Source organism: Mauremys reevesii, linkage group 3, assembly GCF_016161935.1.
Source record: "Mauremys reevesii isolate NIE-2019 linkage group 3, ASM1616193v1, whole genome shotgun sequence".
Taxonomy (NCBI): Eukaryota; Metazoa; Chordata; order Testudines; family Geoemydidae; genus Mauremys; species Mauremys reevesii.
The window spans coordinates 197,184,050-197,208,579 of record NC_052625.1 but is presented as its reverse complement, the minus strand read 5'-3'; the positions used below and the strand labels follow the sequence as shown (position 1 = coordinate 197,208,579).

Sequence of the window (24,530 nt, the reverse complement as noted above, 5' to 3'; positions counted from 1 at the left end):
CCCCCCGCAGCAGCTCCCCCTCCCCGGGGAGCCGTGCAGCACCTCCCCACCCCAGCTCACCTCTGCTCTGCGTCCTCCCCAAGCACGTCGCCACCGCTCTAATTCTCCTCCTAGGCTTGAGGTGCCAAACAACTGATTGGCACTGCAAGCCTGGGAGGTGGGAGAAGTGGAGCAGCGACCGCGCGCTCGGGGAGGAACTGTTGTAAAAAAAAATTGGGGGCACCACTTTTTGGCGCCCCCAAATCTTGGTGCCCTAGGCAACCGCCTCGTTCGCCTTAATGGTAGCACCGGCCCTGCTTGTTCCTGATTTGGTGGTGCATGATAGACCCCTACCATCCTATTTTTTCCCCTTTTATCTTTACTCAGAAATTCTCAACTGCTCTGCCTCTCACCTTCTTCTGGACCTCTGAAAAAGTGTATGTATTCTTGATTTATAATGCAACACCTCCTCCCTTTTTTCCCTGCTGATCCTTCCTGAATAAGCTATACCCCCCTCTTTACCAATATACCTGCCACTGGAATTGAGTGACTTGGCTATGTTGTGAGTCACAGATAATGTGAAAACTGTGCTGCAGATAGCAAACACAATCCTATGTAAATCAGTCACACACAAACAAGGGAGTTGGTACTAGAAGCCTGCTTCTTCAGCTCTACCAAACATGAACCTCTATCACTTGAGCTCTAGGAGATCTCTTTTAAGAGACAGCAGTAGTAGAGACCTTATCCTCTCAGTGGGTTACTCATTCGATGGCAACATTGAACACAAAGAAACAGTAGATTTATTCACTGGATTTTTATTGAATAAATACAGATAATAATCAGATATGTTATTTTGAATCTCACCTCTTAATGGTATAAATAATTGTATAAATAGATAATTTAAATTGAGATACAAAAGTATACCATTTCACCACTGTTTTCCTGGGGGTTTACATAGATAGTTAAATTGCTGCAAATTTGGTTTTATGTTCCATATCCATTTGCAGAAAAAGAAAGAAAACTACATTTTTGCTTTTTTTAAAGTCTTGTGCTGTTACAAATATAATAATTTACTTTTATGAGCACTTAAAAAAGCCTCTGGATTTTAGATTCCGATTCAGGTTGATTTCCCCAAGGCTTTGATTGACTCTAGAGCTGGTCAAAATGGTTTGAATTTTGAAATAAAAAACAACAAACAAATGGGGGAAAAGGTTGATATCAAATTATGAAAGTTTTCACCCTTTTATCTCGCACTTATGGATCTGGTTGAATTTTGAAATTCAGAATTTCAAAATCTGGGGGAAATTTTTTTAAAAAATTGTGTATTTCTCCCCTCTTTTTTGGCCAGCTGTCTTTGAATCTGGCTATTGATTATGGCCTGGCCCAATTCCAGTGAAATCAGTGGAAAGACTCCAACTCTTTTCAGTGGGAGTTGGATCAGGCCATTTGTTAAATCTGAGGCCCATGGCTGGTTCTCCATGTGTTTCCTTCTTCTGATCTTCTGGCTTCTCTTACTGCAGGTAGTGGATGATGGGCCTGGCACAGGTACAGCCCACGGTGACCAGCTGTTTCTCCAGCCGGTAAGCGTGCTGGCAGCCTCTCTGCTCCCGTTGGAGAACAAGGATCTCGTGTTGGATGGGGATGGAATTCATGCTGTAGTCCTCCTGTCCGGTGGAGTCCACACAGCTGTAATGGCGGCACTTGGCCTGAGCGATCACTTGGGGGAACCGGTTGGGATCTTCGTTAATGCTGTGAAGCAAGACACAAAGAGAACGAACTGGTCAAAGTGGAAGCCTGGCCACTGCCCTGAATCAGCAGGGCTTTCTCCTCAGCTAATTCTTGCTCATCACCCAACCACAGTTTGCAAATGCCTCCTTGAGATGCACCTTTTCCTATGACTCCTAGAGTCAGCTTGTGCTGGGTCAAAGTCTGAGCTCCTGCAATGCTCAATCACTTCATGAGTCTGACTAGTTTCAATGGGAGTTTTTGCCTGAATAAGGATTGATTACAATTGGATGAAGAGTTCAATATTAGGCCCAATGTTCCCAAAGCCTAGTGTCCCGCTAACATCAATGGCAAAACTCCCATTGACTTAAATGGTGTAGGATTGAGCCCTTGGGGGTAATTTGCTGGACTTTCTGAGGCAGGATTTGCACTCAGGTGTCAGACTAGAAATGGCTCTGAAAAAAAGAGCAGTGATAAATCCTAAAGCTAATTAGTTTTCTATCGTTAGCGCTGAGTTGGACCATCTTTTTGTTCACTTTTTGTACAGTGCCTAGCGCATGGGGTCTTAGTCCATGACGGGGGCTCCTAGATGCTACCACAATACAAATAAATAATAACAATGAATAAATATCCAGTTATCATTTATTGCATCAGGAATCTGACCCTCACCACATGGACTGGCAGGTCAAAGTTCATGTTTCTGGATACAGCAGTGCACTGTGTTTTGTCCTGGGGACATCCCCTCTGTCTGCCTAAGCAGTGCTTTGGAAGAGCCCAGTGCATTTCCAGACAATGGGGACATGAACTGTACCTGTAATCCCAGGGAGACATAGACCGGTTACTGACATCATGGCCCACTTTGATAGCATGCTTTGTGCTGCTGATGCTTATGTCAACTTGCACACTTAGAGGGAATTTGAAATCCTTTCGGGGCGGGCAGTCATCACTCTTTTTCTCATCAGTGCCTTTCTCTATGTTGAATCCAGGCTGCACTGCCTTTCCGTGGGCTGAATTCTTAGCCTGGAGCACCAGGATCAGCATTAACAGCAGTGAACGGAACTGAAATAGAGAAACACTACGATTAGTTAATGCAGAGCACAGAATGCAGGAATGGGTTGTGTAGCTTCAACAACAAGTTATATCCTGAAATTCAACTCTTGGCTTGGAGGGCTTATGCATGCCCAACTCGGCTTGTGGTTGGTAGGTTCAGAGATGAACAAAGTTCTACTTCATTCACAGAAACCTTTGTGTCTAAAGAAAACCCATGGCAATTCTCATGATTTTTATGAGATGGATGCACTTATAAACATCTAACATATAAAAAAGTAAATTCCTAGGAAGATACACACCTTTGCAAAAATACAGCAGAGTGCGGGTTAGCGTTTAGGATTGGGAGCTAGGAATCCTCTTTCCAGGCCCAATCTCTGCTAGTGTAAATGAGAATAGCTCCATTAACATCTATGGACTTTTGACCATTTACACAAGCAGAGAATTTGCCCCCCGACTCCAGATTTTTTGCAGAGATAACTCATCAAACTTAGAAACATCAAACTTAGCTTGTTCTCACTGAGACTAGATATAAAACAAAGTCTGAAGACAGTAAGTTCTTTTACTGTAAATTAGTAGTATGAGAAATTCCAGGTTGTATTAAATAATAAATAATCTAATTGAACAAATAATTTCACATAAAGGAACTCTACTCTAAGAAATAAGCACAAGGAGACACAGTAAGGTTGAGTTTTCAATCTTATTGTTTCATTTCCTGACTTTGGAGTGCCTGAATTCTCAAAGTTAATATTGAATTAGTGCTAGTTTTATGTATGGAAAATCATATCTCCTAATAATCCAGAACAGCGCAAAGCAGCCACAGCACACTAGTGATTCTGATCCTAAACATTAGAATTTTTAAAAAAGAAAAGAGTTAGGATTGATATTTTATATCTTCAATTGATTAGTGATATTACATAGTCGCATTCTCGGTGGTTTCCTTCTTTACTTTTCATGTATGACATTTTTAACAATTAAGAAAAAAAAAAAAGGAAATACCCCCCCCCCCAAAAAAAAAAAACTCAGTTAAGGTTGACCGTACAAACTGGTAACTAAATTGTAAAAGAAAAATCACTAAAAAGTTGTATTTATCCTCAAAACAAGCATTATAAACCCAGTAATTCAGAATTACAGTGAAAAGAAATGCAAACACTTTAAGGTACAAAAATGCATAGCAAAGGTGCTAATAACCATTACTCTGCCCCGTAGTGATGCTATGTGATAGCCATATGTTCCAGTATTTGCTGGTCCCAATTTAGATTAAATTGATTATTAAAAATAGGTAGATCAGTTTATCTACAAATGTCTATTAGAAAGTACATCAGTTACAATCAAATTTAACAAAGCTGGTACTTACCAATGTAGCACTCCTTGTAAAAGTCATTGTATTGCAGCGTCTCTTACTTTGTCTGATGTGTGTATAGGCTATTTTCAACTGAACCTGTCTGTGTGCATGAACTTCAGGGCTTTATATAAGGACTTCTGCTGTCACTGCCCTAGTTTCCGTTGCAATTCCATTGCAAATTGGTTTTTCCCAACCTTATTTGTGGTTCTTGCTCTGGACTGTGACTTAATTTTATATAAAACTTGACATAAAGCTTCCACTCGATGAACTCCAGGAAATGAAGTTGTGGTAACTGACAAACTGCTACCAGTTAACCTTAAAAACCCCTGGTTGATTTCAAGGAGTTGGACTATAAACTGTCATGAGTAGTAAATTAGTATCAGTTTGGAATATTTGCATAATTTGCTCCCTTTCTGGAACAAAATTGAAGTCAGACACAAAATCCTTATGCGGTATTGATCAGAAATAAGCTTAGGTGCTAAGTGAATTCAGGTAACTGCAGTTATTTCATCAAATGTAGGTTGAGATACTCGGTGGTCTTTCCTGGCAACACCACATGTATCATAGACGCTGCACTGTCACAGGAATATAGGAATATATGTGCCAGACTGGATCCTACCCATGGTCCATCTAGTCCAACGACCTGTCTCTGACAGTGGCCAGCACAAGAAGTTTCACAGGAAGGTACAACCCTCCTGAAGTGGACATTCTGGGGAGAAGCTGCTGCCAAGGAGAGTTTCCTCCTGTCTTCCAATATTTATTAGAGTCTGGCTTATACCCTGACACACGAAGGTTTAAATCCCTTCCCGAACACTTGGTTTCTTTTAACATTTACTCTTATAACTCAGGATGGTCTTGTTACCTATATCAATGCCCAGTCTCTGTTTCAATTCTGCTAAGATCTTGGCCTCAATTATAGATTGTGGTAATGAGTTCTACAGACTAATAATGCATAAGGTGAAAACTTACGTCCTTTTACTCGTTTTGAATTTACCAGCCTTCCATGTCATTGAATGGCCTCTTGTATTCTGAGAGAGGGAGAAGAGAAATTCTCAATCTACTTTCTCTATCCCATTCATTATTCTTTCTGTGTGGAAGATAGGTTATTCAGAGTGCCAGCAAGTTAGGCCACGTTTACACTTACCCGCCGGGTCGACACGGCGAGTTCGACTTCTCGGAGTTCGAACTATCGCGTCTGATCTAGACGTGATAGTTCGAACTCCGGAAGCGCTAGTTCGAACTCCGGTACTCCACCGCGGCAGGAGGAGTTGCCGGAGTCGACCTTGGAGCCGCGGAGTTCGCTTCCGCGGCGTCTGGACGGTAAGTCATTCGAACTAGGGTAGTTCGAATTCAGCTACGTTATTCACGTAGCTGAATTCGCGTACCCTAGTTCGAACCAGGGGCTGTGTGTAGACCAGGGCTTAAACTCTGTTGGGAGGCTAGGAAGAGATGAGATGGGCTATCATAATGCTGGAAGAAAGATAATACTTAGTCCTGCCATCAGTGCCGGGGACTGGACTAGATGATCTCAAGGTCTCTTCCAGTCCTATGATTATCTATCTATCTATCTATCTATCTATCTATCTATCTATCTAATCACCACCAATCACTGTAGTATCTGAACACTTGCTATTTAAAATCAATGGCAATAGTGAAGTCGCTACTTGAGCTCATGTTGGGTGGTAGGAGTTGTCAGAGTCTACCCTCACTTGAAACTGGGGGTTTCAAAGTGAGGACCCGCATGCCTTCCCCCTCCCTTCTCTGCCCGGAGATAAGCTGTCTCACCACTGAGAGAGAATGTCTTAGCCCCCTTCCCCTATATCCACAGTAGAAGGGATTTAATCAAATCTTTATAGAAAGAATTTATTAAAAGAAAAACAAGAAAATACAGAATCTCTATGAGTCCAAGCTGGACACTCATAGGGTACAACCTTGCTAAGTTCTGGAGAGAATCCTCTCTCTTTCTCAGTACAACAAAAACAGGCAGAATTAAGAATAATCAATAACAAACACACAGAATTGCAAACATAGGATTATTAGATAATGACACAAAGTATCTTTCTAATACTCACTATCTTGACTAGAAGAAATTAGTTCAGAAGGTAGAAACTTGTAGACTTGATTAAAACATCTGGACTCTTGTAACTCCAGACGGCTAAAGACAATACACACACACACAGAGGGAAAAAATTCCCTCCCAGGAATTTCAAATTCTCTTCCCTGATTGGTCCTCAGGTCAGGTGCCTACCAGGTACTATTTTTAACCCTTTACTAACTAATCATGACAGGAGTTTAAGTTAAAAGGGGCCATCTGTGTCATTTTTATGATGAAAAGGCCTTTTTTCAAAGGGGAGGATTTTGCAGTGTTTCCTAAAGCCAGCCAGACTCTGGATTCATCTGACCTCCTCTGGAAGTCTGTTCCATCTCTGGATCCCCACAACTGAAATGGTCTCCTCTTGTTCCCCTGCTCCCTAAGGTGAACAGTCCTTCTCTTTTTAGTTGCTCTTCATACAAGAATTTTTTCATGCTTCTAATTGTTCCCTAAGGCAGCCTGTTCACAGATGGGAGAAGAGTCATCACACACTGGTACAAAGAGCAGATTGGTTCATTATTCAGGGCCTTTTCTTATAGTTGATTTTTCACTCTAGACTCATTGACCTGACTGAAAGGGGCTGGCAAAAGGAATCCCTCCTTTGGACACAATTAAGAGAAGGGAAAACATATGGGACTTAACACAGAGGACATGCAAACAGTGTCCCAGAATAGACAAGGATGGTGAAACCTTGTTTGCACTCGCAGCAATATCTGATGGCATGGGAAGGAAGTTATTGCCCGTGGAACAATGGCAGGATGTAAACCTTAGGAAGTACTACAAGCTTGAAGCTGCAAGGTGCTCAGCATTGGCTGCGCTCCGTCAGCTCCTTCTGCCTTCAATGGGAGCTGAAGGCATTTGAGGCATTAGTACTTCTTAGGCCATATGCCAACACACAGATGGACAGTATGTTGGGCAAAGAATTATAATTGGACTGAGGATATCATGTACATCTACAAAGCCACTGAGTCAATTCTACCTGTCAGTCTTCTGTCTGATGCCCATGGGTAATGCACCCCATCACCAGGGTAACCAGGTGCCACAGACACAAATTAAATGCAACCGTTCATTCAGCAGGATTTGGCAGTGTTCCCACTGATCCATCACTCACCAGCAGGGTCCCTCAGCCTTGTTTGGGGAAGGCATAGCTGCCTAGTTTGGCACTGACATTATTGTAAAGAGGTTGGTGTAAACAGGTGAGTCTGGTGTTAGGCCCTGCGGGTGGACAGACTCCACTTCCTTCTGATTTCTGGTGGTGGTGAATTCCACAGTCAGGAGCCCCCTCAGAGAATAAGGAATCCCAGCTTCTGAGAGTTTTATCAACCACCCGGTGTTTTATCAACCTCAGTGTCCCTGGTGATAGTAACTGCTCAGTTTGTATTCATTTCTTACGTAGGTAAAACTCCTATTGAAGTAATTGAACACCCCAAAAGATTTGGCCCCAGTTTGACATTTGTAAGCCTGATCTGGCAAGGTGATGACTTCTTTGGGAGCATCTCCAGCATTTGGCTGCTGGATGAGATCCTTGGCTGGGGTAAATCAGAATAGCTTCATAGACATCAATGGAGCAATGCTGATTTACACCAGTGGAGGATCTGGTCCTCTATGTCTTACAAAGAAGGTCCTGGTGGATACATTTCCCCCATGACTTGGCTTGTCATGCTTGGGGGAGTAGCTTTATTTCTTGGCACACAATCTCCATCCATTCTTTTGGGGATATTGAAATTCAAAACCTCCAGGAAAGGTTCAGCATCAGCATGATCTGGACTGATCATCTTTTCCTAGTGACCTTTATGTTAATAGATTATATATCGAAAGGGATAAATCCAACCCTGGTATACAGAGCAAAACCCTATTAACTTCAAGAGAGTGTTGTGGGATGCATGTGGTCTATACCCACGTGTCCGTTCATCTCTCGTGTGGCTCTACCTCTGGGATAGACTTGTACATCTCATCCCATCTCAGACATGGAATAGCTCTTGCTCCAGGCACGATCTTAAATTGTGTCAGGGTTGGGAAGGAAGGACTAGGAATAGCAGAGCAGTGACGGAAAATTGCTCCTTTGGGGCCAGACCTCACCTCTTGTTCAGATGCCTTGGCCCCAGTGCAGATGAGGTGCATGCCAAATGCACTGCCTGCATGCGCCAATGCACCTTCGCTGCATTGAAACTCAGGTATAATTCAGTTCTCCAAGGTGATGGGAGGACTTCACCCTTGGTGATGAAAGGGCAAAAGGAAAAAGGTGGTTATGGCACTCATTATTCCCCTCTGGGACCTGAATATGACCTTGGGATGACCTCTGTGTAATAAGATCTCCCAGTCTCAGCCTTACCTCTTCCCTGGACGATGGATCTTCCACCCACAGGCCACTTCCCAGTCAACCATCAAGAACAGAAATCTGATTTCACTACCCAGGCAGCTGGGCTCCTGATAAAGGTGAGTGCTCATCAGTGGTTGTGTATCACAGTGTTCACTACCAAAGAACTGCTACAATTGTTACATCATTTTATCTTCCTAAAGGAGCTAACTTATAGAACCAGGTTCAACTCTGGCATGCCAGTAAAATTCCCATTCAGTTCAATGAGATTGGGAAGGAAGTTTCTTCACCCAACTATTACTGAGTTTGAGTGAAATCGTAAAATATAGTTTATTGAGATACATATTCTGCAGTGTTCATAGATCACTGGATAGATAGATAGACAAGAGTTCGACAGAGGGAAAGAAAATCATAAGTAAATCCATAAATAAATATGTATTGTATTTGGTAAGTATAATTATATGTGTGTGTATAAAATTGTGTATTTTATATATATATACATACCCTTTTAGTTGAAAAAAAAAAGGTTATACTGTTAAAAATTCCCCCTTCCCCTTCAAAATATGCATTGAGCAATGGAAAATGTAGGCTATGTTTCAGGAACAGTGAGCACTACTACACCGCGGAAACCCCATAGTTTGAATAATTAACACTAGACTGAACAAAGCAATGACAAATATAGAGTGCAGGATACAATCCAGCTCCGATGTCTTTCTGGGCAAGGACTAGAAGTCCTAATGCATTTTCTTTCCAACTTCTAATTTTGGTGATTCCATGAGCGAAGGTTGTGCTAATTTGAAGCATGCTTAATATCTGCTCATTGGTACAAACCCTGTCTTCAGTTTTTTCAAAGGGATGTAACTGAGGGTAGAATTTAGTCCTCTATTTCTGGGATAACCATGACCTATATCACCTCCCTCCGAAGTACGCTAAGATCTGAAATGTTAAATGCGTAGTTTAATTTCCTCTCAAAGTTAGAGACATACAGGCTAACGGAAACCCTTCCCTCAGAGAGGGGTTTTCTCTTCAGCCACTTACTGAAATACTCAAAGTGGGTCAGGGAACTTTCCATTTCTGAAACCAACAAAGATCTCAAAAATATATGTCTGGCTTAAGGTTAGACCGATGGAACCTGACCCTGAATCGAGGCTGATCAGTGGTCTGGGTCATTTTGATGTGTGAATAGATAACATCCTGATGTAGCCTGATATTTAAAATGATTAAGAAATCTTCCTGTGGTTTGTTTTATGAGTTATGAAATCTATTGATCTGCAATTATTATGAAAAGACAGACACAGAGGGAGGAAGAGTGGGCAAACCCCAGGATGTATGTCCAGGAATGACATAATATGGGCAAAGGAAGTTGCAACAATACAGACCATATCTCTCTAAACCCATTGTTCTGTGCTGGAATCATGGGAGTCAGGAAGAAATCCCGTCCAAAGGTAGACTATTGCACCACCAGGTATATTCATAATAATATGGTGTGCTCTGGCAGTAAACTCTGGCAGGTGTGCACGATATTTGCATCTGCTTCTGAGCCTCATGAGACAGGATCATAGAGCTGTAGAAGTCAAACATGGTAAAGGCCTGCTCTGTCATTTAATCCATCTTTCTGCCAATTAAGGTGTCAGGGTCCCCCCCACACTCTGAACTCTGGGGTACAGATGTGGGGACCCACATGAAAGACCCCCTAAGTTTATATTCTACCAGCTTAGCTTAAAACTTCGCCAAGGGACAAATTCCTTTCTTTGTCCTTGGATGGTATTGCTGCCACCACCAAGTGATTTACACAAAAATTTAGGAAAGGGTCATTTGGAATCCCTGTCCCCGCAAAATATCCCCCCAAGCCCCTTCACCCCCTTTCCTGCGCAGGCTTGAGAATAATATACCAACCAATTGCCTTAGCAATGAGGGCACAGACCAGACCTTTTGTCTTCACGACACTGAAAATAAATCAGGTTTTTAAAAGAAGAACTTGATTATCAAGAAAAAGTAAAGGAATCACACCTACAAAATCAGGATGAAACGTAACTTTACATGGTAATAAAAAGATTTAAAACATAGAGGATTCCCCTCTAGGCTCAGCTTCACAGTTACAAAAACAGGAATAAAGCTATCTCTGTAGCATAGGGAAATTCACAAGCTAAAACAGGGGTTGCCTAGTGTTTCAGAAGTGGTGTGCCTAGTCTTCATTTATTCACTCTAATTTAAGGTTTCACATGCCAGGGATACATTTTAACGTTTTTAGAAGGTCTCTTTATATCAGGGCCGGCTCCAGGGTTTTTGCCACCCCAAGCAGCAAGAAGAAAACAAAAAAAAAAAGCCGCAATCGTGATCTGCAGCTCTACCGCTGCTGCTTCAGTCTTCGGCGGCAATTCAGCGGCTGGTCCTTCACTCCGAGAGCGAGTGAGGGACCTGCCGCCGAATTGCCACCGAAGACCCGGATGTGCCACCCCTCACCGTTGGCTGCCCCAAGCATAGAATCATAGAATCATAGAATCATAGAATTCAAGATTAGAAGGGACCATTATGATCATCTAGTCTGACCTCCTGCTAGATGCAGGCCACATAAGCCGATCCACCCACTCCTTTAGCAAGCGACCCCTGCCCCATGCTTCGGAGGAAGCAGCTGCCTGCTGGGCTCGTGCCTGGAACTGGCCCTGCTTTCTATAAGTCTATAATATATAACTAAACTATTGTTGTATGTAAAGTAAACAAGGTTTTTAAAATGTTTATGAAGCTTAATTTAAAATTAAATTAAAATGCAGAGCCCCCCCAGACCAGTGGCCAGGACCCAGGCAGTGTGAGTGCCACTGAAAATCAGCTTGTGTGCCACCTTTGGCACGCGTGCCATAGGTTGCCTACTCCTGAGCTAAAACAAAAGATAACCTAATGCATTTCCTTGCCTTACTTACAATTTCTGTGATCTTAGATGGATTATTCCAGATATATTTTCAGGAGATGTGGTACCTGCTTGGCTTCTCTCTCCATCTGGAGAGGGAACAAAAAAAGAGAACAAATAAATCCTCAGGGGCCCCCATGAGAATATAGTATCTATAGTATTGCAACTTTTTTTATGGAAGGGGCCCCCAAAATTGCTTTGCCCCAGGCCCCCTGAATCCTCTGGGCAGCCCTGTCCCCCCCAGATTTGAAAGTATCTTCTTTCCTCATTGGTCCTTCTGGTGAGGTGCCAACTAGGTTATTTGAACTGTTTAACCCCTTACAGGTAAGGCAATTCAGTACAGCTGCCAAGGCAGGGTTTTATGCTACTCTTTCCTCTACATTTATGACAGAAGGTTTGCTCTCTACAGTGTATTTCCTGGAGCTATGTCAAGTCTAACTTTACATGCCTCAGGCAATAGGTGCTTCCACCATTTTAACTATAGTCCAATGTTCCTCATTAGCACCCTCTTGGTTCATCCCAACAATTCTTCTCCCTTCTCTACACCCTTTAAATATTTGTAGCCCATATCTCCACCTTAGCCAAACAAAGCATAATTACAGCATGGGATCAGTGGTCTATTCCAAATGACACACAGCTCTGTATTGATGGCATATCTGAGGAGGATCCTGGGTTAGTGCTGGCATTTCTGAAACGTTGTCCAATGACAGAAACATGGGCATTGCCGTGTCGTGACTAAGCCTAAGCTTGTGTCATGGTTATTTTTAGTAAAAGTCATGGACAGGTCACGGGCGATAAATAAAAATTCATGGAAGCCGTGACCTGTCTGTGACTTTTGCTGCTGCAACTCTGCTCCATGGTTTCTCCCGCCACTAGGGTGACTATATTTCCCAAACAGAAAACGGGACACCCCCAGCTGCTTGCCTGAGGAGTCCCCCTCCCCCACTCCCAAGGCTGTCACCTGTCACTGAAACCTTGAGGAGGCCCCCCTCAGCAGTCTGTCACCTGATGCTGGAACATTGCAGGCCCCCCCGTTGCTTGTCAATGCTGTTGCCTGTCGCTGGAACCCTGGCAGGACCCCCACGGATTCTGTGACTTCCATGACATAAATGTAGCCTTAGTCATGACATCTGGATTGTGCTAGCGTTGGTGAACTGTGGGGCAACACCATCACGTTGCATCAAAATATCCTCCAAGCATCATCATCTAATGAGGTTCTGTCTCAACTTCTTGTCATTCTACAGGCCCTGAGAGTCCTTTGGAAAGCAGTGAAGTTAACCAGGACATCAACCTGAGAGAACTGGGATGATTCCAGATATAGCAGAGTGGGTGAGAAAACTACATCTAGGTTTGTTCTTTTCACTTTACCATGGGAGAGGTTAGGTAGTCTGGCCAGAGATCCCATCCCATAGAGGAGAATGGGGGTGAGCAGCACCCAGACTAAAACTCCCACGAGTCACCATTGCGCCTTTTAAACAGATGCAGCTTAATGTCGAACTCACTCGAAACGAAACATTTGGATTTAGTTTAGTTTAGTTGAAACGAAACATTTTTTGACATTTCCAAATCCAAATTTTTTGGAACTTTGCATTCTGTGAAAAATGTCAATTTGTTCAGATTTGTGATGAAAGCAAATGTTAAAATATTGGAATTTTCCACAGGATGGAAATTCCAATTTTCGCTCAACAGGATTATTTCTGTGTTCAAAAAGGACTCCACCCCCACCTTGCACCTTTCCTTCACCTTGTGCCACTCTAGTGTGAGATAATGTATAGGATTTGTCTTCATAGCATAGAGTTATATAGCATCATGGTCAGGTGATATGGAAATGATTGTGATGTCACAGATTTAATTATCGTTGTGACTTCAACACAAGGCCAGGTTAACAAAAAAACTAGGCTGTAAGCGAGGAAGCATTTTGTTTTCTTCAACCCCTTTGAGATGATGAAATAGGGGTAATACCAATGCCTTGTGCTTCTGTCATGCTTTTCACTCAAATATTTCAAAACAATGTTATTTTACAACACTCCATTGAAGGTGTGTATGGTTATCCCCCGGGGGAAACCGAGGCACAGAAAAGTTGAGGCCAACATTTTCAAACTTGGATGCCTACGGTTAGGTGCCTATTTAAGTGGCGTGATTTTCAGAGGCGCTAAACACTCATAACTCACGCTGACGTCAATAGGTACTTCAGGTGCTCAGCACCTTTGAAAATTAAGCCACTGAATGGCTTATGCAAAGCCTAGTGAAATCAATGGGAGTCTTTCCATTGATGTCAATGGGGCTACTCCCGTGCTTGAAGTTAAATTCATGCTTAAGGATGTTGCTGAACCAGAGCCCTCTTTAGCTGCCAAGTGTGGATTTAAGGGTGTAACTTAAGGCACCCAAGTCTGAACATTTTGGCCTCAGTGACTTTCTCCAGGCCACACAGTGAGCAGGGGTAGAGCAGCGAACAGAACCCAGAAGTTCTGCCTCTCAGTGCTATGATCCAGCCGTGTGGTAGCCAACACTGCTTCCTAATAGCTGAAAGGAAAAAGGATTTTTGTCCCAGACAGCATTGCCCAATGTGTCAGCCCCTGTTATCCTAGCATAGCAGCCCCTCACAAGCTTTGTTTACTCTATTTATTCCCCTCACCCCCCTGTGAAGTGGCCCAGTGCTCTCGTCCCCCTTTTACATATGAAGAAGCTAAGTGATTTGACCAAGGTCCCCGAGATAGTCTGTGGCATTGCAAGGAATTGAGCCCAGGTTTCCAACTAGTGGCCTAACCCTTATGTTATCCTTTCTCTTTCAGAGAGCAAGCATGCTGAGAAGGGGGCAACCCTCACCCAGGAAACCCTCCGTGTCCCTTCGAACGGCTGCTGCCAGAGCATAAACTGTGATCTCCTCTTGCACACCTGTCTTTCTCAAGCTCAGCTAAATCTATACTGCGGTTACACATCCGATGTGGTTTCTCACAGTGGTTAATGTCTGATAGTTAATAGATATTTTATAGATAGCAAGGGAGCTGCTTTGAAGGAAACCCTCAGCCACTCACGGTGCTCTGCAGTTGCTGCTAACCAGGAGGGGGTGGGGGGAAGAGGGAGAGAGAGTTGCCAGAAACGTGGGCTGGATTTTAATCATAGGCAGGTTTTTTCCCCGCCAGCCTGATCCATGTTAATTTATATAGGGTAGATTTGCACCTTGCAGTCTGTCCCCAGGAAGGGACAACATGTGTTTGCACTGCCCTAGGTGCAGAACAGGGCAGGGCTGCTGGAACAGATTTTACAGTGCAGCAGCTGAGAGGCATTGAACCAAAGTGTAAACCCTGTGTGTGATGGAAACCACCTCAAGCCAGGCGGCGCAGAAGCATCCCCTCCCCCACACCTGTAGTTCCAGCACCCATGGAACAGGGACCATAGGCGTCAACTTCTACTGGTGCTGGTGGGCGCTAGACCTCGCTCTGCCCCCGGCCCCACCCTGACTCCACCCCTGCCCACCCCCTCCTGCCCCTCATTCCAACCCCTTCCCCAAAGTCCCCGCCCCAACTCCGCCCCCTCCCTGCCTCTAGTCCGACTCCTTCTCCAAATCCCCGCCCCGGCCCTGCCTCTTCCCTGTCTCCTCCCCTGACGGCGCCACGTTCCCGCTCCTCTCCCTTCCCTCCCAGAGTTTGCTACAGCTGTTTGGTGGCGGCAAGCGCTGGGAGGTAGGCGGAGGAGTGGGGACGCAGTGCGCTCAGGGGAGGAGGTGAGGTGAGGAGGGGAGCTTGGCTGTTGGTGGGTGCAGAGCACCCACTAATTTTTCCCCGTGGGTGCTCCAGCCCCAGAGCACCCACGGAGTCGGCGCCTATGACAGGGACTGAATTGTGACTCAGAGTCAGGTCCCTGGTTCCTTCCAGGGTAGTAAGCTGTGCCACCCCTTTACCTGGCTTCCACCTATTGCCTGCCCACCTGTACAGGAGGGAGAGTAGCAGCCTCAGGGAGGTTGCCCTCCCCGCCTGCATTGTGACATGTTATTATCTGTATTACCATCATGCCTGGAAGTCCCTGTCATGGTCCAGAACCCCATTGTGCTAGGTGCTGTACCAACATATAACAAAAAGACAGGCACTGCCCTAGAGAACTTGCAGTGTAGAGACTAGAACAAGAGACAGCAGATGGATACAGACAGACAGGGGAGCACAAGGAAACCACGAGACAATATTGGTCAGCATGACCGGTAGTGGTGTTAGTACACCCCTGGCCTAACCATTGTCAGCTGTTTTCTGTAGCCATCGGGGCACAGGAGAGTTGTGAGGAGAAGGTGGATAATGAGGTGGTTTCGTGGGTGTTTATGGGGAGCACTTCCCAAGTGTGAGGGGCACCGGGGGAGCGACCATGCAAGTGCTAGTATGAACATGTCACAAGTGGGTGTGATGGAGGCTGGCATCCTGGGCCAGTTGAAGGTGGCAGCCGACGTCTCAGCAGTGAATGAGCGATGACAGGGAGGGTGGGGATAGATCACAGAAGTGAAAACGAGCAGCGTAGAGCTGATGCAATGGGGAAGGGAAAGCCAGGGGAAGGACGCAAAGAGAGGTTGACAGAGTCGAAATGACCAGCAAGGAAAATGATCTTTGCAGCAGCCTTCTGAATGGACATGAGCCAGACAAGATGGCATTTGTCAAGGCCAGAGGAAAGGATGTTGCAGTAATCGAGACGTGCTCTGTGGATGGATAGGAAAGGCCGTACCTTACAGCATTGGCGCCGAGTTTCTAATCTGCCAGGAGGTGCTCCTCCCCTGGCTTCGCCAAGGCCCCTCCCCCACTCCACCCCTCCCCCAATGCCCCAGCCCTGCCCTGCTTCTTCCCATCCCCGCCCCGTCACTTTCCCACCTCTTCCCGCCCAGTTCTGCCCCCTCCCCCGAGTGCGCTGTGCCCTCGCTCCTCCCCCCCAGCACCTCCTGACGCCGTGAAACAGCTGATCCGCGGTAGGCGCTGGGAGGGAGGGGGAGGCGCTGAGCAGCGGGGCCTGTCGGCAGGCAGGAGGTGCTGGCGGGAAGGAGAAGTGTTGATAAGGGAGGCTGCTGGTGGGTGCTGCGTGATGCTCCAGCCCCTACTCTGCCTCTTCCCCATGGCCTCCGCCCCAGCCCTGCCTCTTCCTGCCCCTGCTCTGACCCAGCAGAGGTGGAAGGAGGGGGGCTTGGGCGGAGCACCAAAACGGCTAGGGACGGCCCTGAGTTCTATAGACTAATTACATACTGTGTGAAAAAGCATTTCCTTTTATGGGTGTGTAAATTGGCTGATAATTTAGCCCATAAATAGTTCCCAGTTATACAGCTTTATTTTTTCTGAAGTCCCAGTATTTGTTTTATGCAAATTATGACTCATTTCCAAACTGTACGATTTCTACCTTATCTACCCCCCCTTTATCACTATAGCATCTGACATAACCCTTAATATATTGATCCTCACAACAGCCCTCTGAGATAGGGAACTGTTAGCTAAGCACACTAAAAACAGCCAGCACACTAAAAACAGTGATGTGGGTGTGAGAGCCCCACACTGCTATTTTCAAGTGCATTAGCTCGAGCTTGCTCCCAGTTGCAGTGTAGACATACCTAAAGAGGCTAAGTGACTTGCTCTCGGTCACCCAGGAAGTCTGTGGCGTAGCAGGGAAATGAACCCATGGGTCCCAAGCCTCAGGCTAGCACTCTAGCCACTGGATCTTCCACCCTTTTCTGTCTCTGGGGTTTTATAACTGTTAACACTGATGTAAAATGAAACAATTTTCAAAGGATGTCAATATGAGCTTTCCTCCTTGTTACATGTACACGTTCAGAGACTGCACTCTTGTTTATCACGGGGAAAGCTACCAGCTGCACAACTGAATTAATCAGCTCCTTTCATCTATAGATAGAGTGGGCCTGATTCTCCCCTAATTTACACTGGTGTAAATCAGGAGTAGCTGCATTGGAGTCAACAGAATTACATTTTATATGTCTGGTGTGTGACAGCAGAGAAACAGGCCTATTACCTTGCATCTCAACAATGAATTTGGGAACAGAATGCACTGGAAAATTTGGAAAATAGAACAGAAAAGAGCAATAAAAAAATTGAAAAAAAAATCTGAGTACTTTTATCCTTCATGTCAATTAAAATCTAAAAACAGAAGCCTGTACACCTGATTCACAACTACTTGACTCCAGTTTTAAGTCAGTGTAACACCACTGATTTCATTAGGGTTACATTCATAGAACTAGAGCGGGGTTTGCTCCCCACACTGGCCCTGCAAGAGCTTTAGGCCAGGTGGGCCCAATCAGTTAATTAGGCTGCAAACAGGAGCTTTAGGCTGGAGGCAGCTAATTAGAGAGAAGCAGAAGTCAGGAGGCTGGCAACAGAAGGTGTGGTATGGAGAAGTCTGCAGTTACTCCCTGGGAGAGGTGTTTGGGGGCTGCAGAGATGACTTGCCTGAACTTACTCTATAGGACAGGGGTGGGCAAACTTTTTGGTCTGAGGGCCACATTGGGGTTGCAAGACTGTATGGAGGGCTGGGTAGGGAAGGCTGTGCCTCCCCAAACAGTCTGGCCCCTGCCCCCTCCCACTTCCTGCCCCGCTCAGAACTTCTGACCCATCCAACCTCCCCTGCTCCTTGTCCCCTCACTGCCCCCTCCTGGGATACCCCCATCCCTAACTGCCCCCTTGAGACCCCACCCCCTATCCAACTCTCCCTGTCCCCTGATTCCTGTCCACACCCCTGACAGGCCCCCTGGGACGCCCATGCCTATCCACCCCACTCTGTTCCCAGTCCCCTGACTGCCCGAACCTCTGTCCTCTGGCTGCCACCCGGGTCACCCTGCCCCTTATCTCTCCTCCCGCCCCTGGCTCCATTACCATGCTGCTCAGAGCAGCAGGAGCTTGCTGCCACTCTGCCCGGCAGGAGCGGCTGACCAGAGCACTGGTGGCATGTTGATCTGGGGTTGGGGGCTAGCATCTGGGGCTGGGGGCTAGCATCCCCAGCTGGGAGCTCAGAGGCTGGGCAGGGTGGTCCTGCAGGCTGTAGTTTGCCCACCTCTGCTGTAGGAGGAGGGGGGAGTGAAGAGAGTGGCAAACCCAGAGGCGTGAGGAAGGCCAGGAAATATGGAAGCAGCTCAGGAAAAGGCAGCAAGGTGTGGGGAACAGACCTTGGCTGCTGTGCAAAGGGTCCCTGAGCTGGAACCTGCAGCAGAGGGTGGGCCTGGGTTCCCCTCCCAACCATTGCAGGAGTGGCCCTGTGAGGTAGTGAAATGGAAGAGTGCCTGAGATGGCTGGAGAGCAGGAACCTTGCTATCCTTTCCCTGGATGAGGAAACCACCATAGTGACCTGGCTGGAGGCCTGAGTCACAGAGAAGATGCTGGAGTGCGAGGGGAGGCTGTAGAGGAGAAACTGAAAGGAGGTAACCTCTGGAAGGAGCATCAGCCTGATGGAGCTAATCCCCAGAACCATGAGGAGGTGGCACTGTCTGGTGGTGAGTAGAGCAAACCTGTTACAGAGTAACACCAGTAAATCAAGCTCGCTCTCATGTGGGTGGGTGGGTGGGGGTACATACACATGCTTTTTATACTGCTGTATGTGTGGAACACAAAAGGGAGCACATGTATGAAGGACTCAGCAACCTGTTGAACGTTTATTGGAAGTAGCTCAGACCTGATCCCTGGGCTATGACTGCTCCAGAGAGGGTGAAATTCACCCCTTGGCAGAGGTCCAACTCAATGTCTAGGCACCGGCAAAGTTTGGGGCCAGATTCTCACTTACACTAAAGACCCTTTACACCACCCTGGCAGCAAAAGGCCCCTTTACGCTGCCAGAGGGACGTACAGAGGACACAGGTCAGTTTCCTTAAAGGCTTTTAGGCACTTAACTCCCACTGAAATTGCTTTGAGGGTCTGGGTCTTGGTGTAAATGAGAATCTGGCCCTGAAGTCTTGAGGTTTTAAGTAGCAGTCAACAAGTGGACCAGCCTTCCTCTCCACTTAAAGGATTAACCCAGAGCTTGGGAGGTTTAAGTCCTTTCTCACTTCCTGGGACACTTTAGACAAGTCACTAAGTCTCTCTGTGTCTCATTTTCCCCATCTGTACAATGGGGATAATAGCACTGCCCTGCCTCAAGTGGGGGAGGGGTTGTTGTGAGGCAAAATACATTAGAGATTGCAGTGGTAGAGTGAAGTGGTCATAGCCTGTGTGCTGGCCCTTTGCACGGGAGGGAATTTCATCCCAGGTTCTAAAGAGTTTTCTTTTTAGTCTGTAGAGTCCCTGCAGTGACCCAGTACTGGCATCTCTTTATTAGCTCTTCCTCTTCAGAAGTGGTTCACCAGTGGTTATGGCATGGCATAGCCCGGCTCTGGCTAGCACCTCCACTGTGTCTCTGCACGCCACCAGGGCAACTGCTCGGCTTGTGACCTGCCATCCTTACATGGCAACAAAAAATTGGGTTCTTGTGTCACCTGGCAAAGCCCAAGCAGGCCACAGTGCCAGAGCCCACAGCCACAAAACACCTGCTTTGACCTTTGTGAACCACTGTGGTCCTGGGTGAAAATGTTAAGACCTGTTGCAGGTGCGCTGCCATGGGGGACAAGAAGTGTCTTCTAGTCTAATCCGACCCTACCAGGTTGCCAGCGTATCGGCCTAGTGCTATTGATGGCCATAAGCATTTGGCCTTCTGTAGCTATGAATCCAAGACGGTGCTGGCTGGATTACAGTGGACGAAAAGCTGAATATGAGTCAACAGTGTGTCCTTGTTGCCAAGAAGGCTAATGGCATTTTGGGTTGTATAAGTAGGGGCATTTCCAGCAGATCGAGGGATGTGATCATTCCCCTCTACTCAGCACTGGTGAGGCCTCATTTGGAGTACTGTGTCCAGTTTTGGGCCCCGCACTACAAGGAGGATGTGGATAAATTGAAGAGAGTCCAGCGGAGGGCAACAAAAATGATTAGGGGGCTGGAGCACATGAGTTACGAGGTGAGGCTGAGGGAACTGAGATTGTTTAGCCTGCAGAAGAGAAGACTGAGGGGGGATTTGATAGCTGCTTTCAACTACCTGAAAGGGGGTTCCAAAGAGGATGGATCTTGACTGTTCTCAGTGGTAGAAGATGACAGAACAAGGAGTAATGGTCTCAAGTTGCAGAGGGGGAGGTTTAGGTTGGACATTAGGAAAAACTTTTTCACTAGTAGGGTGGTGAAGCACTGGAATGGGTTACCTAGGGAGGTGGTGGAATCTCCTTCCTTAGAGGTTTTTAAGGTCAGGCTTGACAAAGCCCTGGCTGGGATGATTTAGTTGAGGTTGGTCCTGCTTTGAGCAGGGGGTTGGGGACTAGATGACCTCCTGAGGTCCCTTCCAACCCTGAGATTCTATGAACTCATAGAATTCTATGATTCTATGAGTCGCTGATTGACTAAGCTGGGAACTCAGAGCAAATTGGGTGGGGATGGGCAGAGTCTTAAACACTTGGGCAGAAAGTGCAAAGCCTGGTCTGGCTCAGGGGTCCCCAACACGGTGCCATAGCGCCCGCCGGAGCGTCTAAGTGCGCCCGTGTACTGACAGGTGGACGAGCATCCGCCGAAATGCTGCCAACAAGCTGCGTGATCCAGAGGCGTCGCTGCCAAAATGCTGCCAATTTTTGGCAGTATTTCGGCGGTAACGCCTCTGGATGACACTACTTGTTGGTGGCATTTCGGCGGCGAAGCCTATTGATGTTGCCGCTTGACGGCGGAATTTCGGCGGATGCTCGTCCGCCGCCACGATCCTCCGTGGCTCGTCATCTGGCGCCTGCCAGACAAAAACGGTTGGGGACCACTGCTCTGGATGAATGGGAGATGAGGCCTTTCAGCTCTAGCCCACTGGTTTATTTAGCAATAAGTGGCATGGCTGGTAGGAAAGGCCTCTTTATTGAACATGTATAGAGACCAGAGTTACATGCTGAGAGGCCTGTGTTTGTCTGGTACCTGTCTCTCTGGTCCCCTGCCATCACACCGAACTAGGGTCCTTCTGAAACCTGATTATTTTTTTTTTCTCTCCAGTTCCACCCAGCATGCTATGCACACCTGTAACAATTGGAGGGCTCTTTGATGCCTATTTCAGGTGATGGTACAGGGGCACTGATGTAGCTTTTACTGTGGCTGCATGTGGATAAATGCTGACCCATTTCCGGTCAGGCATGAGCTTGTCTTAGAGATGCAGCTGCCATTTATTTTCACCCTAAATGGGTGTGTCTAGCGTGTGATGCTTCATGGAAGAGCATACGAAATAGGTAAGGATTATAACTGTAACCTAATTTAAGTGCTTTTGACGAGGGTTGCAAATATGCGGTAGGACTTGATCTGATATCTTTCACCCATGCTAGGAAAGTTATTTTAAAAAATAAAGGAAATTCACCATGAAATGGAACCATTTCACCAGACCTGTGTGTGTTGTTGACCACAATACCATTTAGCTCTCAGAATATCCCAAGCGTAGCGTTCAGAGCACAGCCATTGCGATAATGGAATGATGATCAAGTCTGTCTTCCTGTTCTCATTACGATCTTCGTCACAGACGTTGGATTAGAAAGGCCATCTGCAGTGGGTGGGAGGCAGAAGCACGCTGCCCTACTTTAATCTGATCTATGGGGAGAGGCTAGTACTTGCGTCCTACAAAGGCTGTGAGTGCTGGGGGGGAGAGAAATGGTGAGACATCAGTCAAAGCAGATCCCCTTAATAACGTCTCCTGCAAAATAGACAGGCCAGCAATATCCTCAGTCTTAACAGCACCCCCTGCCCTCATTTCAGGAGTGGCAGCATGACCCAGAGTATCAGAATGGGGATCCAAAGGACGTGGGGGTGTTCCTGCAGTGTCAGTGCCATGGGGGAAGGGAGGGGCTGTTGGCATCTAGCTTCACCCTCCATTGAATGGATGGAGCAGAGCACGCTTACACGCTGCCTCTTTGTGACCCAGAGTAACTTGCTCCAAGGAGCATAGATGCAGGTGTAGCCTCTGCGCAGAGGGGACTCAGCTGCAGAAAGCTGAGGTAAAGGGAGTGAGGAGCAGCCAGCCAGTGATTCTAAGGCGGCAGCAGGTACAGGCCAGCTACTTGGCACAGTAGGGAGCAGGTTATGTCTGTGTGGAGGAGGGGAGCTGTGGCAGAGGTTGGGGGTGGGGTATGTGGTGGAGGTTGGGGTGTGTGGTGGAGGAGGGTGTGTGTGGTGGTGGAGAGCGGTGGGGGTGGGGGGTGTGGTGGAGGAGGGTGTAGAGGGTGTGTGTGGTGGAGGAGGAGAGCGGTGGGGTGGGGTCTGTGGTGGAGGAGGGTGTAGAGGGGGTGTGTGGTGGAGGGGAGCTGTGGCGGAGGTTGGGGGTGGGGTGTGTGGCGGAGGTTGTGGATCAGGTGGAGGTTCCGTGGAGAAGGGGTGTGTGTGTGTGTGTGTGTGTGTGTGTGTGCGCATGCATGCATGCATGCATGCACACATGTGCTGGGAAAAGGCCCCAGATGGTTTAGTTGGGTGACTGATTTAATCTGGGAGATAATCAATGACTGTGTGTGGTGAAGGGCAGGGAAGTTATCTGAAATTTTAGAGGGAAGGGTGGTAGATTGCCAGCACCACCATTTACTCTGGACACCAGCTGCCACTGATAAAATAATCCTCCCCTGCTTGTGCAAGACCTGGTTGGGCTGGGTGGCGGAAGAGTGCTGCATAAGTGCTAAGCATGGTCACAGGAACGAGCACTAGACCAAACCAGCCTATGCTAGTTACAGATGTAATGTAGCTGGGGGGCCTTGTTCATGTTACAGATAAGGTGCAAACATCTGCCAGTGAGGGTAATTCACCATTGAAACAGATTGCCTCAGGGTGGGTGGATTCTTCATCCCCCCCTCATCTTTATGATCATGAGATTGGCCGTCTTTCTAGAGAACATGCCTTAGGCTGTGTCTACACTGCCACTTTCAGTGCTAATACTTTAGTTGTTCAGGGGTGTGAAAAAACAGCTCTTCCCCCCCCCGAGCGACAAAAGTTTTAGTGTTGAAAAGCACCAGCATAGACAGTGCTTTATCCCCGGGAGCCACGCTCCCAGCCATAAAGCTACCACCGCTTGTTTGGGGTGGTTTTTTTATCACCAGGAGAGCTCTCCCCCGGACGATAAAGTGTGACTACACTGCCCACATCACAGCGCTGCCTCAAGTTACGGGCTTGATGCAGGATTTACTGGGAGAAATTCTCTGGCCTATGTTATGCAGCTAGTCAGACTAGATGATCCCAGTGGTCCTTTGAGCCTTAAAACCTATGGAAATCTTGGAAAATGATGCCCCTGGGGACTTTCTAAGTGGCTGGTGATCTCTGTAATCAGCAGGAGGCGGCCAATCATAACTGCTGCAGGGGTATTAATTGGTGGTTATTTTCCCCACTAGGGTGTTGTCATAGGATTAGGGGAAACAGTGTGGCCCAGTGGTCTGGGACTCAGGAGGCTTGAGTTTTATTCCCAACTCGGCCACCTTGGGCGTGTCACAGTGCTGCTCTGTGCCTCAGTTTCCCCATCTGTAAAATGGGGATAATGCTACTGACCTCCTTTATAAAGTGCTTTGTGCTCTGCTGATGAAAAGCACATGGCATTTAATAGGGATGAGTCAATAGGTTGTACAGAAATGACTTAAAAAGCCAATAGAACTTGATAAAAGAAGACTTTCTGGAGTTTATTTTTTTAAGTCATCCTCTAAAATTCTGTGATGAATGCAATTTCCTATTAAACTCAGAGGAACATTTTTTGCAAAAATTGACATGAACAATTCCCCCTCCCCCCCACATTGATGTTTGGAGAATGGCTGCTGTTGAGATGAAAACCTGTCTGTATGTGAGCAAGGACATTTGTGTATGAACTTATTTTTGCAGAGCACTCTTTGGCACACACCCTTTGATATTTATTACTCATTCTCCAGTCATGTAGTCGAGGAGCAGAAGCGATACCATGTGACTTAAAGGACACAACCATGCGCCATGTCAAAACGAACAGTTTATGAACAATCTTTTAGCTGACCAATCAAACTATCTGGCAAATACTTATTCATAACAAATTGGGGTCAGTCTGTGAACCGTTTGCAAACAGAAAACTTGGCAAAGTTCGCCAGATAATTTATCTGCACCAGATAATTCAACACGTTCCACCG

At 46.6% G+C, this 24,530-nt stretch overlaps 1 protein-coding gene and 1 long non-coding RNA gene across 5 annotated transcripts in view; one reads left to right on the top strand and one right to left on the bottom strand.

Annotated features, from left to right (window-relative positions):
• Nucleotides 1–916: 916 nt before the first annotated feature.
• On the bottom strand, nucleotides 917–15,340 carry LOC120401482 (interleukin-17F-like). 4 transcript variants are annotated; one of them, XM_039531544.1, is made up of 5 exons: nucleotides 15,312–15,330; nucleotides 12,416–12,710; nucleotides 11,424–11,499; nucleotides 2,516–2,763; nucleotides 917–1,728 (listed from the first exon to the last, which is right to left on the bottom strand). In XM_039531544.1, the coding sequence occupies exons 4-5, from the start codon at nucleotides 2,743–2,745 to the stop codon at nucleotides 1,491–1,493; spliced, it is 468 nt and encodes a 155-aa protein (XP_039387478.1). In that variant the 5' UTR covers nucleotides 2,746–2,763; nucleotides 11,424–11,499; nucleotides 12,416–12,710; nucleotides 15,312–15,330; the 3' UTR covers nucleotides 917–1,490. The 4 variants fall into 4 exon arrangements, with proteins under 4 accessions (XP_039387478.1, XP_039387479.1, XP_039387480.1 ...); XM_039531545.1 differs by lacking the exon at nucleotides 15,312–15,330 and adding an exon at nucleotides 13,136–13,158 and having other exon boundaries at nucleotides 12,416–12,564; XM_039531546.1 differs by lacking the exon at nucleotides 12,416–12,710 and having other exon boundaries at nucleotides 15,312–15,340.
• A 2,686-nt stretch (nucleotides 15,341–18,026) lies between these two features.
• The window catches only part of LOC120400103, a 43,309-nt gene continuing 36,805 nt past the window's right edge, over nucleotides 18,027–24,530 (top strand). Inside the window, exon 1 of the long non-coding RNA XR_005595535.1 lies at nucleotides 18,027–18,869. This is a non-coding gene — a long non-coding RNA (uncharacterized LOC120400103). The remainder of the gene's footprint in view (nucleotides 18,870–24,530) is intronic.

Excerpts from the sequence above, each read along its gene's own strand:
- LOC120401482 (XM_039531546.1), bottom strand. The coding sequence starts at position 2,745 with ATGCTGATCCTGGTGCTCCAGGCTAAGAATTCAGCCCACGGAAAGGCA. Across the intron at positions 1,729-2,515 it reads ATGTCTCCCTGGGATTACAG|CATTAACGAAGATCCCAACC; the intron begins GTACAGTTCATG and ends CTTGCTTCACAG.